Source organism: Vidua chalybeata, chromosome 2 (genome assembly GCF_026979565.1).
Source record: "Vidua chalybeata isolate OUT-0048 chromosome 2, bVidCha1 merged haplotype, whole genome shotgun sequence".
Classification (NCBI taxonomy): domain Eukaryota; kingdom Metazoa; phylum Chordata; class Aves; order Passeriformes; family Viduidae; genus Vidua; species Vidua chalybeata.
This window is the reverse complement of record NC_071531.1, coordinates 33,428,464-33,442,589: the sequence shown is the minus strand read 5'-3', so window position 1 is coordinate 33,442,589 and position 14,126 is coordinate 33,428,464. Positions and strand designations below refer to the sequence as shown.

The 14,126-nt window shown below is 37.3% G+C and overlaps 1 protein-coding gene across 2 annotated transcripts in view; it reads left to right on the top strand.

Moving 5' to 3' along the window:
* The window catches only part of PPP2R3B (protein phosphatase 2 regulatory subunit B''beta), a 44,388-nt gene that overhangs the window by 990 nt on the left and 29,272 nt on the right, over positions 1-14,126 (top strand). For both annotated transcript variants that reach the window (XM_053934650.1, XM_053934651.1), the window contains exon 2: positions 312-674. In XM_053934650.1, coding sequence (XP_053790625.1) covers positions 327-674 — 348 coding nt within the window. In that variant the 5' untranslated portion in view covers positions 312-326. The remainder of the gene's footprint in view (positions 1-311; positions 675-14,126) is intronic.

The following is a 14,126-nucleotide window of genomic DNA, read 5'->3' as shown; positions in this document are numbered from 1 at the left end:
TTAGCTATCTCTTTGAGAAAGCCCAAGTGCAGTTTCTTGTTCTCTAGTCTCCACCTTTTAAAAGTATGTTTTTAAAAGAAGTTATCCATTATTTAAAAGAAATTATTGGAATTGACTCTGACTGATTTTTGGCTTACGCTTATAAAATGTTATTGAAGTCGCACATGAAAATATAATTCTCAACTTCTGTTGGTACCTTGAAGGAATAAATATTAACACTTTGTTAAATAATGTCTGTGAAACACTGAATGGTGAATGGAATATTTATATGCTTGTCAAATATTTACTTTGAATTTGAACCAACAAAACAGGGGAACTGTCAGAAAATGTCACCTGGAAAAGTTCTGCAACCTGCAGTGAAAATGAAGGTGGATGAACTCTTTTTGTGCTGGTTGAGTCAGCCTGCAACTCAGCTAATACTGAAGGACTGCTTGAGAAGAATCAAGAATAAGGAGAAAACAGAGTTTGGTAATGCAGATTCAGGAAACAGTAAAAATGAGAGCTTCATCAGTAAAAATTCCAATTCCAAACAGTGCATATTAGGAGATACCAGGTTGCCTTTGATGTCTTTGAGTCCTCCTCAGCTTTCTACTACTCTTCCATTGGCAACTCCAGCTAGCTCAAGGAACATTTCTAATGTTAGAGCAACGCGTCGATCCTCAGGGACCAAAGAAGTAAGTTTGTTTCTTATTAGATTTATTTGTTTAAATGGAACTGACTTTTGTGTTTGTGGTATTTGCAAATTGTGTAAGTAAATAGTTTCCCCAGAGGAAACTATCAGGAGTGGACTGAAGCAGCTGCACTGAACCTAAAATACCAATGTTTGTGTGTCATTAATGTTAGTGGATAGGTGGTCAGAGCTTCCATAAGATTATCTTGTGTCCTTGCCATCTAATTGTGGGTGAATTTAAGTCCTGTGTTTGTGTTCCTTTTATAACATACTGCCTTGACTGCAAATATTCCTTTGTCCAATGATACCAGGCACTGTTGTTAGTACAAGACTCAAATTTGGCTTCACTGGATCTGCATATTAACAAAGTAATTGTTTTGGTACTGCATGGTACACTCGGGACTTCCTTCCTAATGAGCTCTTTATTTATAACAGACAATGCCCTCTATGCAAGGATGACAACCCTGCCCCCAGCCTGAAATATTCTTTTTAAGCTTGCAATTCAGTTCAATCTAGTTTCTACCTCTTTTCATAGTTTGTAAAAACAAAACTGGATAGAAAATGTTGTCATGACTGACTAATTTAAGTGTTGCTTATGTATGATCAACAACCATAGAATTATAGAATGGTTTGGACTGCAAGGGACCTTCAAGGCCATCTAGTTCCAACCACCCTGCCATGGACAGGGACACCTTCCATTAGACCAGGTTGCACAAATCCCCATCCAACCTGGCTTTGAATACTCCCAGGGATGGGATATGCACAGCTTCTCTGGGCAACCTGTTTCAGTGTCTCACCATCCTCGCAGTAAAGAATTTGAATAATTTCTTCCTAATATTTGCTCTAAATGTACCCTTTCAGTTTAAAGCCCTTTCCCCTTGTCCTGTCACTACATGCCCTTGTACAAAGTCCCTCTCCAGCTCTCTTGTTGGTCCCCTTTAAGTACTGGAAGGCTGCTCTAAGTTCTCCCCAGAGCCTTCTATTCTCCAGGTGGAACAACCCCAACTCTCTCAGCCTGTCGTCTTTGGCAAGGTCCTGCAGCCCTGTTATCATCTCTGTGACCTTCCTCTGGACTTGCTCCAGCAGATCCACATCCTTCTTATGCTGATGACCCCAGAGCTGGGCTCAGCACTCCAGCTGGGGTCTCACCAGAGCAGAGCAGAGGGGCAGAATCACCAACCTTGCCAGGCTGGCCGACTGATTTTGATGCAGCCCAGGACATGTTTGGCTTTCTGAGCTGCAAGTGCACATTGTTGGGTCATCCAGGAACATCCCCAAGTCCTCCACCTCAGGGCTCCTCTCAATCCATTCCCCACCCAGCCTGTTTTTGGCTTGGATTTCCTTGTCCCAGATGCAGGACCTTCTACTTGACTTCACTGAACTTCATGACATTCATAAGGACTGTATTCATAACTTCATGACATTCATAAAGACATATGCTGTTTGTGCTGTAGGAGTATAAATTAATATCTTTTAATAGTACTGGGAAATTTTAAGAGGTTGTAACTCCCAATTGCTTTATATACTTTGGTATCTAACTTAGTACAGTGTCCAAACCTGGTATCCCAGGGAAGCCTGCTCAGTTGGGTAAGGGTAGAGAGGATAAAGCTGGGATGTTTAAGAGTATCAGTTATTTATTGTTTCTTGTTGATATGCATTGAGTGTATAGACTTACCCTTTAACCCATAGGAGTAACAGCATGACTCTTTTGCACTTAAACATTTAAAGTGATCTCTTGGTTTCATAAATACTAATTTTCAAATCTAGTTTGACAACTTCTTAGCTCCAAAACACCACATGTCCAGTCTAGTATTTGTCTAGATTGACTTTACAATAATAGGGACTTGTGTTTTTGTATCATCGCCAGCCAGACAGCAGGGCATGGCAATTGATTTACTTTTTTGTTGTTCACACTATTATATTTCCTGTTCTAGTGAAATGCAGAAAGTCAGTCAGCAGATGTTCAGTTTATTCTTGTATCAGATAAAAGCAAGCAAAGTAAGAGTTTCTGTGAAAACCCACTGTTATTTACTATACTTGATCGCTAACTTGTGTACTGTAATTTCTCTTCATGTGTCTTGGTTGATTACTTGAAGTAAATCCCATGAAGAAGAACTAGAAGAGATTAATGAAGAGTAACATCCTTGACCTAATTGGAATTGTTCGCACAGTGCTGAGAGAATGTAGAGGGGTTAGGTTGTTGGTTGCTTGAGTAGGTTGGGGAGGGGGAATTTCCAAGCAATAGAAATTTATTTAGGTGAACTGAATCTTCATCCAAAAGTTTCTTAATCTCCAAGTGTAAATTGCATTTGTAGCTGGCATCAGCTCTTAAATACCACCAAGATTTGCATGTTCTGCCATGGCAGTGTATTTTCTCTTAGCACAACGTACCCCACTTTCTTCCACAAACTACTTCATGCAGTGTCAAAACGAATGCCTCTGCTGTTGTGCATCTTACTATGTTTTTCAGATCAAGCCACAATGGTTTTACCTACCTCATATGAGTTTTAAGTAAGTTCGAGGCCCTCATCTTGTTTCTGTAAGTGGAAGAAAATGTTTCAGATACTGGACCTACAGTACAAGCTAATACAGATTTAAATTCTAAATAGCGGTCCTAAAAAACAGTCAAAGTGAATGTGCTTAGCTCTGTGTGCATGAGGGTGTTATTAGGAAAAGGCTTTTACATCCAGTCATAAAGAGCTGGAGAATTATTTCTGTTTGGACTATGTAAGTCAACTTAAGCATCTTACTAAACTTTTACTCATTGTGCACTGGAAGTCTAATAAGGCAGCATACAAACAATTAACTTATTTCGGCATGATACATTTTCAGTATCACTGAGCTAAATCACTGCATTTGATTATGGGTAAGGCTGCTGTATGCCTTTTTCCTGTTTCTTAAAATGTTCCTGCAACTTTTTTGAAGGATACCAAACGATAAAGCTGATAACAGAAAACCACCATATTTAAGTAATTACCAGGAAGTAAGTATGAATGTGTAGAAAAACAACTTTTTCATGCTACGGGTTTCTGTACTTGTTAGCAAAACATGTTTTTCTGAATAGAAAGCATCTTAATTAGAATCTAATTAGATGTGTAATCTTTTATACTTTATACAGTAGCATATGAGCAAAATAAGTTGGTGTGCTGATGGCAACCATTAAACAGCATTAAATGTACTGTAGCTGTCAGTTATTGTATTCAAGGAGATCTTTGCTTTTTTCAAAAGATTAGCTTCTAATTGAAGCCTGTGAGTTATACTTCTATCCAAAATTCAGCAGTTGCTATCTATTTTGTGGAAACACTGATGTCTTGTCAGAGGAGAATTTGCTGTCTTTCAAGATAGTTGAAGCCCTCCCCTGATTAGCAAGTCAAAAGTACTTATTCCAATCATGTAAGAACCTACATGGTCTCTTTGGAATTTTTTCATCTGGACAGGTCACTAAAGCCATGTTGAGAGTAAACTGTTGACTTAATCCAAATGCATATTTTAAGATCTGTTCAGAACTCTACCATGAAAATTCATCTTTCAGTGTGTTTTAATGCAAATGAAAACAAAACAGTGCTTGTTTGGGGATTTTTTTTTTTCCCCTTTATGGGAGGTACTTTTCTTCACTTGCCTGGTGCCATTCACAGTGAGGTGGATATCTGATTGTACCCATTGTTGTAAACATGTTAATTGCAGAGTTCTGGTCACTTTGGTTATGTGATGTGAAGTGCTTGCTAGCACTTGGTATTCTGCAAGTAGGGCTGTGTATTCTATGTACTACATGCTTCAAATAACAAAAAATTTAGAGACAAAGACATTTCGTCATTCAAGTCCAAAATATTTTCTGAGTGTATTGTTGAAGAAATTCGAGAGCTGTAACTTTCAAACTAGAAGGATAGCTGCGGTGGATTTCTTCTAACCCTTATCACAACTGTAGATAGATTTAATAGTGTTTCTGGGACTCTAGATTATCCTAAACAAATGGGGCATACACAATTGTACACTGTTCATCACACTTTCAAAAATGCCAGTCCTCAAGGCCTAAAAGGTGCCATGGGCAAGATGTTTAATCCTGACCAGCTGGTGTGCAAGGCATTGGGGAAACAATTCACAGAATTCCCTATTGGCGTTTTGTGGGATGGTGGTGCAGAGAGAATGTGGTATAATCAGAAATACTTCAAAGTTATTTTCCATTTCTCTGCAGGGTCAACCTTTGATATAAAGGTACTTCTTGAAGTGGTTTCACGATATCCTTTATTTGATAAGCATATTGTTCCTGCTTGTTATCCTCTGGCAGTTAAAGCTCATTTTCCTCCTATTTCTGTAACTTGTAAATGTTTTTACTTCTTTAATATGTGGCTGCTTAGCTTTATCATGAATAACATTCTTGCCAAATTTTTGTAATCAGTTACTTGATTTAAATATAGTGGTACTGCCATGATCCATTTTAGTTTAAAGGGAGTTTCATTTTTAGAATGAAACCTTTTAACATTGACTGAAGTCTGAATAACATTTCACAGTTGTTTTTTGAAACAAATGAATTCTGAGAGCTCGAGGGTATCATCTTAGAAGGTGTCTGCATCTGAATTGCTGCCTCGTACACGTTCGTACCAGAAGCACTGTTAACTCCAGAGCCTGTGCTGCGTGAGCTGTGTTAGCATTGCTCTGCACACCAGGTTGTGCTGTGTGGTCTAACACAGGCACTCCCTAGCTCTGTATCATGCAAAGATAGTGTTAGTAGTGCCATGTCCTATCACTAAGTGGGGAGGATGGTGGACTTGGCTTTCAACTCAAGCCCGTGACTTAAAGGGAGACTGTAAATAACCTGGTATCAAACTGATGTACTTTTACAATGATAACTGGGTACTATGAGAGATGTCAGCATTAGTGTGATCTCAATAAAGCTCCTTCTATGGTGCCAACAAAGGAAGGGCAGCTAAAAGTTCGTATTAAAGCCTGGAAGAGTGCAGCTATAGGTGTTCCTGTAAAATCATTATTAGTTTTGAGTGGAGTGACATAATAGTAGTCAACATAAGCAGCACTGGTAGTATGTTGTGTTATTCATCTTAAGCTTTGCTGTACTGAATAGCTTGGAATAGAAGAACCATTATCCTGATTAAATAACTGTTCTTTTTATTTATAATTGAGAAATTGAAAGTTACTCACTGTTGCAGGGTTTTGATAGTGCTCCTTATTCTAACTGTATCTTGTTACCCTGGCATGTAAATGTTATTCTTGTTAGCAGTTATATTGATTTTGTTTACACTTGGTGCTTTATTAAAAAAAATAGTGAACTTTTGTCCTCTTTCAAAGTGGCAGTTGCACTTGTGTCCTACTGGAAACTTATTTTATATGCTGCATCCAGTCTTTAAAGTTTTTGACATTTCTAGTACTGAGAAATGGAAATCAGAATTGTGTGGCTTTCTTCAAGTTTGAAGCTCACCTGAATCCTGATTTAGGATGATTAAAATTTATTCAATTTTTAATTATGACATTTATTAATGACACTCACATCTTTGTAACTGACACTTGAAAGCAAACAAAAAAAAGTTCAAAGCTATATCATCATAGCTTACAGATCATTACTTCCAGTTGCTTCCATGTTCAGTCTTTCAAAACAAGTAAACTTATTTACAGCTTTACATCAGTCATTTACATCAGTGTATTTTTTTAATGGGTGTCCAATCTATGAGGAAATTAGGTATTGATATAGAGGTAATAGCCTTTTTTTTTTTCATTCAGGGATGCTTGAGAACCTTTTTTTGAGAATCTCTTCATATGCTTTACATTTACTCTGTCAGCAAGAAATAAACTTGAGGCCAAAAGTATGTATGGGCTTACTTCGGTTTACTTTGTTATAGAATCATAAATGCAGCTCATCCAGTGAACTAGTTTTTCTATTGTTGTTTCCTAGTCAATGGCTGCACAGGATTTTTCAGCAAGCCATGTTATGAGAAAAATCTTCAAAATGCCAGTGGTAAAATCAGATGATGAATCTTGGCAAATTAAGAGGTTTTGCACACACAATTGTCTTAACGTTGCCTTGCTTTCATTATATTTAAGTCATTGCATTGATTCAAGAAGATACTAATTAAGCATACTCATTGTTTTTCACAGTCAGCAACAAATGGTTACTAAATTTAGTGTTTTCAGTGTGGCATAATATATAAATAACTCCTTTGTGTTGGGCTGTTAATGTGGTGTTCTTGTCTTCCAGTTACCCACATGGTACCAATGTCTGGTAGATAAGATTAATTTGTGTTCTGCAAACAGCAGATACAACTTAAAATGGGTCCCTTGAAACTACAGTGACCAAGACATGCTTTTAAAAGTGTGTTCCAGTATTTAATGTTAGATGTGCCCCTTTTGCATAGCAATCATGTGAAAAATAGCTAGAAACTGTAGAGCCACCCATGTACTGCTTCTTGACCACAGGTACTTGCAGGAATGATGAGCTCTTGGGATATGTGTCCCATTAAACTTTTGCATGCTGTTTAGTTTCATTTCATATGGAACTAGCCTTGCGTGTTTGTCCTATGAAGATCCTACTAGTAACTTTGCCTGATTTCAGGTTAAGGGGGATGGGCTGGAAGTCTAAAAGGAAAATGTACATGAAGTCTACATGGGAAAAAATAGGGGGAAACATTGAGTGGGTGCTGAGGAAGTCATTGCCATATATTTGCAAGATGTTCTCAATGTGAATTAGGTTCAGTTTGATCTTCTTGACAAAACAAGGCTTGTAGAACTTCTCAAGTAGCTTGACTTTATCAGGTTTTTTTGATTCAGCAGAACCAGGAGAACAGTTTCTAATGAGTTTTCTTTAGAAGCTAGATTTATATTGATAAACAGTAAATATTCTAAATTTTGTAAATATTTTTGGTAGATATGATGAATACTGATGAATTGTAAATAATAATCCTTGTGGCATACTTTACCAAAAGGTAAAGCAAACTATTTATGCAAATTATGCAATATTGAAAACAATGATGAGCTAGATTATTCTTCCACCTGCTAAATCTTCATGAATAATCATTTACAGCAAATGCTGTAAGACTCCTGTTGTAATATCAGATTTTAAACAAAAGATCATTAATTTTCTTCTCTTACTTTTAACATACTAAAAACACTAAAATTTTGACTCCTTGCTTATTTATCAAGTGACAAATTTAAGCCTAGTATTTTAGAACAATTTTTCTAGAATGTTTGAAGACATATATAAAAATTCACTATAAGACTTACAGTAATGGAGATTGGAGGGAAGTCAGGAGTACTGTTCCCATTCTGGCAATGTATTTGTGGTGGTCTGCCTCTGTGAGATGTCTAATTTCTTGGGTCTTTTTTCTTCATATGTAATGATTGCGCTTTTGGTTATTCTGAAAGCTAAAGATCACGTGGTTAACAGTGACCACCTTCTTTGCTCTGCCTTCTTTCTTTACTTTGTCCTTTGGCACTGTACCTTGCTTGCAATTTTGGACAGCTTTCCATTTAGTTCTGTAGAAATCAATATAATTTCTGTTGCCTCCATTTCCTGTATCAGCAATGCTTTCAGACTGATACAACAAGACAATAGTATTAGATTCACAGTAAGTCTTCATAGAAGTTCTACCAGAAATCCTGGTTTGGGTTGGTAAGTTAGCCATTTGTGATTTTATTGACAGATTTGTAGGACAAAGTCTGTGTCTTAAGCTTTCAGATTTGTTGGTTTTGTGTTAAGATCTTCAGGGAGGGAAATCTCAAATGAGATCATAAGCAAGAAGCTGTCCTGCAGTTGTCACTGACTCAAAATTACTGTCTTGTGATTTCAGGGACTAAATTACACATGAAGTTAGCCTCTGATGCTGGATTGAAAGTAGCAGTTGTACTTCCATGCAACAATCATTCTAGTTTGGGAAAAAATGCTTTTGAAAGGATTTATTGAACATTCAGTTAATGTCCAAAAGATGGAAGTACTGAACAGCTTATACAATGTTTAAATAAATTGCTGGACAGTTATAAAATGTCATTCATGTTCTTAATACTAAACTTCTAAATTACTGTCGTCTTCTAAATTAAGGTGACACAATGTAAACTACAACAATCTAGAAATTACTAAATATCCAAAATGGCCAGTGTGACTTTGAAAAGTTCCATAATGCATATATATCATTTGACTTAGTTGTAAAAGCTGCTGTCTCTTGTAGGAAAATCTGTGGCATTCTGAATGAGCCTGAACTGATTCTTCATTTCAATCTAAGTCTGCCTTTCAGAGGCTTATGTTAGTAAAGTTACAAGTGCATATATTGTGGACTGTAGCTTCAGCTGTGGATAGTCTCTGTAGCATCACAGTTAATCTAAAATGTAAAAAACACAGCGTCTTATTAGAGGAAATATGACTTTAATTTGTGTAATCCATAGTAGATTTTTTGTTTGTCTTTCTCTCTTTAATACTCACCTCATCAGCATCTGTTTGGGTGGTCCTGGTTTTCATGATCTGATGAATAGGGTCATGTGAAGATCATGAATAGTAAATAGGCTCCATCTGCAGAACTATTCCAACAACCTTTTTTCCCTTAAAATTCAGTTTATGCTTTACGCAGATAAATAAAATATGAAGTAACTTTTTTTAAGATGGCAGAGGACATTAGAATTGTTCTCAAGGTTTGTAAACCATTCCTTTATTGTGCGGCATTGGTTTTATAACTTACTGATGCTTGCTGAAGTTAGTCTGTCAGATGCAGTTAACAAACTGAAAAAGGCCCTTGCTATGTCTTTGGAGTCCAGGCTGTGTAATCATAGCAAGGTGACATGTATCTTATCTTAGTTGCAATCTGATAATGGCCCATACTATGGTGTTCATACATGGCTTTCTTTTAGTAATGTGCAGAAAATCTGATCAGCCCCTCCTTCCTGGCCTACTAACATGACCACACATCTGGCATCTAACTGCTGTCTTTTTACTTACTTGCTGTCTTCCCTACAAAGAATTCTGGATTCTCTTAACTACTGTGGAAAGAACTGCCAGGCATTGTTCTATTTAATCCAAGAGTACTGGAAAATTTAAATAATCATTCAAGAAGGCATTTACATGCAAGACTTCCCATTCCAGTGGGGAGGCATTGCATCCTACAAGAAAAAAATTATGTATCTAGGCCCAAATGCACACGAACTCCTTTCCAAGGGCAAAGGATCAGTTTTTTCTTGTGAAGGTAGATTTCTTAACTGCACAGTGTCAACATCTAGCAGTTCATCAGTATGTCATACTTGCTCCAGCAACACTGTCCATAACTTTAAAGCAATCAGTTTCCATAACTAGTTGTTCAATATGAGCCTAGTAACTTGATTCCTTCTGCTGTGTACACATTGTACGTGTTAGCTCCCTTGGGTGTTGCGAGTGTACTGCTGAAAAGGGATGACTCCCATCCAAAGGACAGTTAGGGATGGATAGTAGTACCTTGTTATTCTGTTCAGCTCACAAATATATTGTCCTCTTGTTCTCTTTTCATGCACAGCAGTTAAAAATGGGAAGTTGCTAGCAAAAAGTTAGTTTCAGGACCTTTCAGTATAGCAAAGGCCAGGTGTGGATTATCTGGTTTAGAAATAATTCTTGATAACATTAAATAATGGTGATAGTCTAGTCACAATGTTTTTTTGAGGGGGAAAAAAAAGAACTCGCCATTTCAGGGTTGTTTGGTTTGGATCTGCTTGTTCTCTTAGTCTAGCAAAGAATTGTTTCTTTTGTTTGTCTTCTAGTATATTTATGTCATTTCTTCTTTGTATTTCCTGCCTCATAGTAGCTGTGTTTTAGCAAGCATCCTTAGCTGATTGACTTCTTGTATATCTTCCTGAACTATTTGTTTTTACTAGTGCCTTCTTTTCACTTTAAACCTCTGAAATATCTCTTTAATACTACATTAGTCATGCCATATTTTTTCTTCTGTATTGAAAAGGTGCCACCTTGCCTTACTTCTCTTAACTGCTGTGTTCTGCCCTTCACTAATAAGTTACTTTTGTAAAGGGTTGCCTTAGTTGCATATCAGCCCTTTACATTGGCTGATTTGGAGATACAACAATTTTCTTTCCACAGTTAACCCAGAAGCCGCTCTTAGTTTTGCATCATCACAGGCTGAGGGATGCTATTGGGTTCCATGCTGTTGCCATTGGGCTTGGCTAGTCAGTCTTACTTGAACTTCCTCCAGAAGCCAAATAGGCTTTCTGTCATCTTGGTTCACATTTTATTGGGTTGAAGACTAGACTCCAGCAACTAAAGTTTTTATATGGCTGAAAATTATTTTCTTGGGGGCTTCCTGTAATGCTGAGATTCTTTTTCCAGATTTGAGGTCACTTCCACTTAATCTCTTAAGACTTTAACATACTGTTGGTATATGCTGCTGACAAGAAATTCTGGTTTGCTAGGCAAATACTTAAGGGGTTTTTAAAGTAGTCTTCAAGATTGGATTTCCTGTACAATACCCAGAATATTGTGTTATTTATATTGTGTTCCTCTTGTGTAGATCTTTGTTAAGGTGGTAAACTCTTTGGCCACAGTCCCTTGAGTCCAATCCATTCATAGCGTGTATCTTTAGCTTTGGAAGGAAGCTCTGAGCACACATCTTCCCCGTTTATCTAGCTAATAATAAGCTGCCAGGATACTTGAACAGCTTCATGGCTGGCACCCAGACCATCACCCAGTAAAGGATTTTGCCTTAGCTTTCACTGGAGAGAATTCAGATTTAGAATAAAAGTAACAGTAGAACACTTGCAGTTCAATATGGATGAAAGCTGACTTTCCCCTGTGATTAATTCATGACAGAAAAGGTTAAAACAGATCTTAGGGGATTCATGACCACATTGCTTTATAAATGCTTAGTCTCCTTAAATACAATACAATATACAAACCCCTTTTCCATTTAGATGGTAAAAATTATGTGGTTAGTAGGCAGTTGCAATCTGTGGAACAACAAATTGCAACCTGTGAACAACAAATACCCAGGTATATAAATGACCACTAGGCTGGAAACCATAGTGCTAAAACATATTAGACTAACAATGGGATTGACTTGGAACAATGAAAAAATATTATGACAAAGCAATGCAGAATATTCAAAATACTGAACCTGGTTTGCTGGTTAAGTTATGATGGATTCTGAGTTCCGTTTGAATAAAGGAGGGAAATACACAACTCCTTCAAAAATGGAGTTCAGAATATTTCTTTGTTACTGAGGCTCTTGCAGCAGGTTCAGGAGCTCCAGCCCTTTTAGGTTCCAGACTGGCACTTCACTCTCTTGGGTTAGCTCTCCATGTGATAGTCTATCACCTTAATGACATAATACAACCACATCAAATAAGACTGTGAATGTAGCAGCAAATGGAAGTGCATCACCTGGTTGAAAGGGATGAAAATAGCAATTTAGGTGAGAAGATGCCTTTCCTTACCTCAAGTAAGGCCTGTTCTGCCTAACCTGAAACACAATCTGCCTTGCAATACAACCTTCCTGACCTTCCACATTTTGGTCTGGAATGGTTATCTGCTGCCAGAATAGGATTCCTCTCCTACTCTAACACCTCAGTTCTTCATCTCAAGTTCCAGGCATGCTGCTGTTGTGTACTGCATGCCCAGTTTTCTGCTGACTTCCCTGTGGCCAAGGTTTATCCCAGATTAGTTGATTTAGTCATCCTAAAAGACAGTGAGTGACAGCCAGATTTGCTCAATGCAGTTGGATAGTCTGGTCATGCCAACCACAACATGTCTGACTCTTGCCTTGTCAATTCCTTTCTTGTTCTCCCACTTCCGAAAGAAATAAATATCTTCATAACGAGCTACAGTAAAGAAGTGGGAGGCGGGGACAGGACTGGATACTAAATTAAAAACAAGAAAGCAGGTGTTTTGCCATAATTTACTTTCTAACAGTGTCTGATAAACTAAAAAAAAAGATCCAATTAAGACAAATCATGTTTCACTAGCACTTTTTCATAGTTTCCTTTTCTTAATTGAACAAGAATATTTACTGTGGGATTTTAATACAGTGTTACATATAGAACGGCTATGAATGGATAAATAGGGCTAAAGATTATATGGGAGTAAAATAGTGCCATCCAGTAAATGAAATCTCTGACATAGTGGCGAAAGAGTTGCTTTGGGCTGTGTACATTTTGTGTAATCAGAAGAATGGCTTTATTTAAAGTAGGAGGGATGAAAATAGAGAAGATTTGGCCAGGTCTTTTCTTTTATGCTGTTAGTAAGTAAACTTGTGCATTACAAGGTACAGGTAATAAACAGCCAACACCTCTATCTTTAGAGAATTTGGAGGTGCTAACAGTGTTCACAGCTTGGAATAGTAAGAGTTGCCATACTCATAACTGTAGTGGTAATATTTGGGAAAAAAATTCCATCAAAATAGCAGCATTTCCTAATGATTGCTATGATAAAGGTTTATCCATTTAAAATGTGAAAACTCCACTAGTTATAAGTTAATGTACCTAAAACTGTAAAGGAGAAGGAACTGAAGGTCACTTTAATTTTCACAGAAGCTTATCAGATCTCTGTTTCCATGAAGAATATTGATGTGTACTAAAACTTGGCCTCACTATCCCCATAAAATGTATTTGCGATTCAATACACTGAAAATAGTGGTAGCAAGAGTCTAATGCTAGTGAAATGTGACAGGTATGCAATCTAGTATGTGGATGTTAATGTTTATAAAACTACTTAAGAAAAAAGTATCCTGTCAATTTTTTCAAATTTTGTGACATCATTTATATTTCTAATGTAACCTTTTGGTAAAACGTGATTTAAAGCAGTGTTTCAGTATGGTAACATTAGCTTCATTTCTGCTATAGTTTTTGTCTTAACATTTAAAATTTTAGATTCTTGAAAAACAGTAACTTAGATATAGATTAACATAAAAAATTATTTATTGATGAGTGAGCCATTCTGAAAGCCTGTCTGAAGCTTTTTCTGTCATTGCCTTCATTGTCCCAGGGTAATAGGGTTCCCAGTAAAGAACGAAAGAGTTTAAAAGGAATTAATTGCTGTGTAATAAGCCTTATCCTTTGGTGAGGTACTTCATTGAAGCTAGACAGTGAGTGTTTTGTGACAGAAGGGAAAGTTGAGGGGGATGGGAGGAGGAGGAAGCTAGAAAATAACCACGGCTGGCCTCTCTGCATTCCTGTAGGGCTTGCCTTTTTTAAAATTGGAAGCTGCCTTTATAGATGCTCCTCCAAACACGGTTTTCATTTTCCATACTGTCCCATTTAGACTTTGGAATGCCTGGATGAAAGGGCAGGCCCCCAAAGTGACTTCCCAATCTGTTTTTGCAATTCCAGCCAAGTTCCCTTTAATGTATGGAGCGGGTGAAGTTGAGCTGACTCTTATAATATCCCAGAACTCGGGCACAGCTGCTGCTTTAAGCAGCACTGAGAGATAATACAACAGCTCTGCTATTTACTGGGACTCAAGTGCCTGGACTAGCACATAGAGACATTATATGAA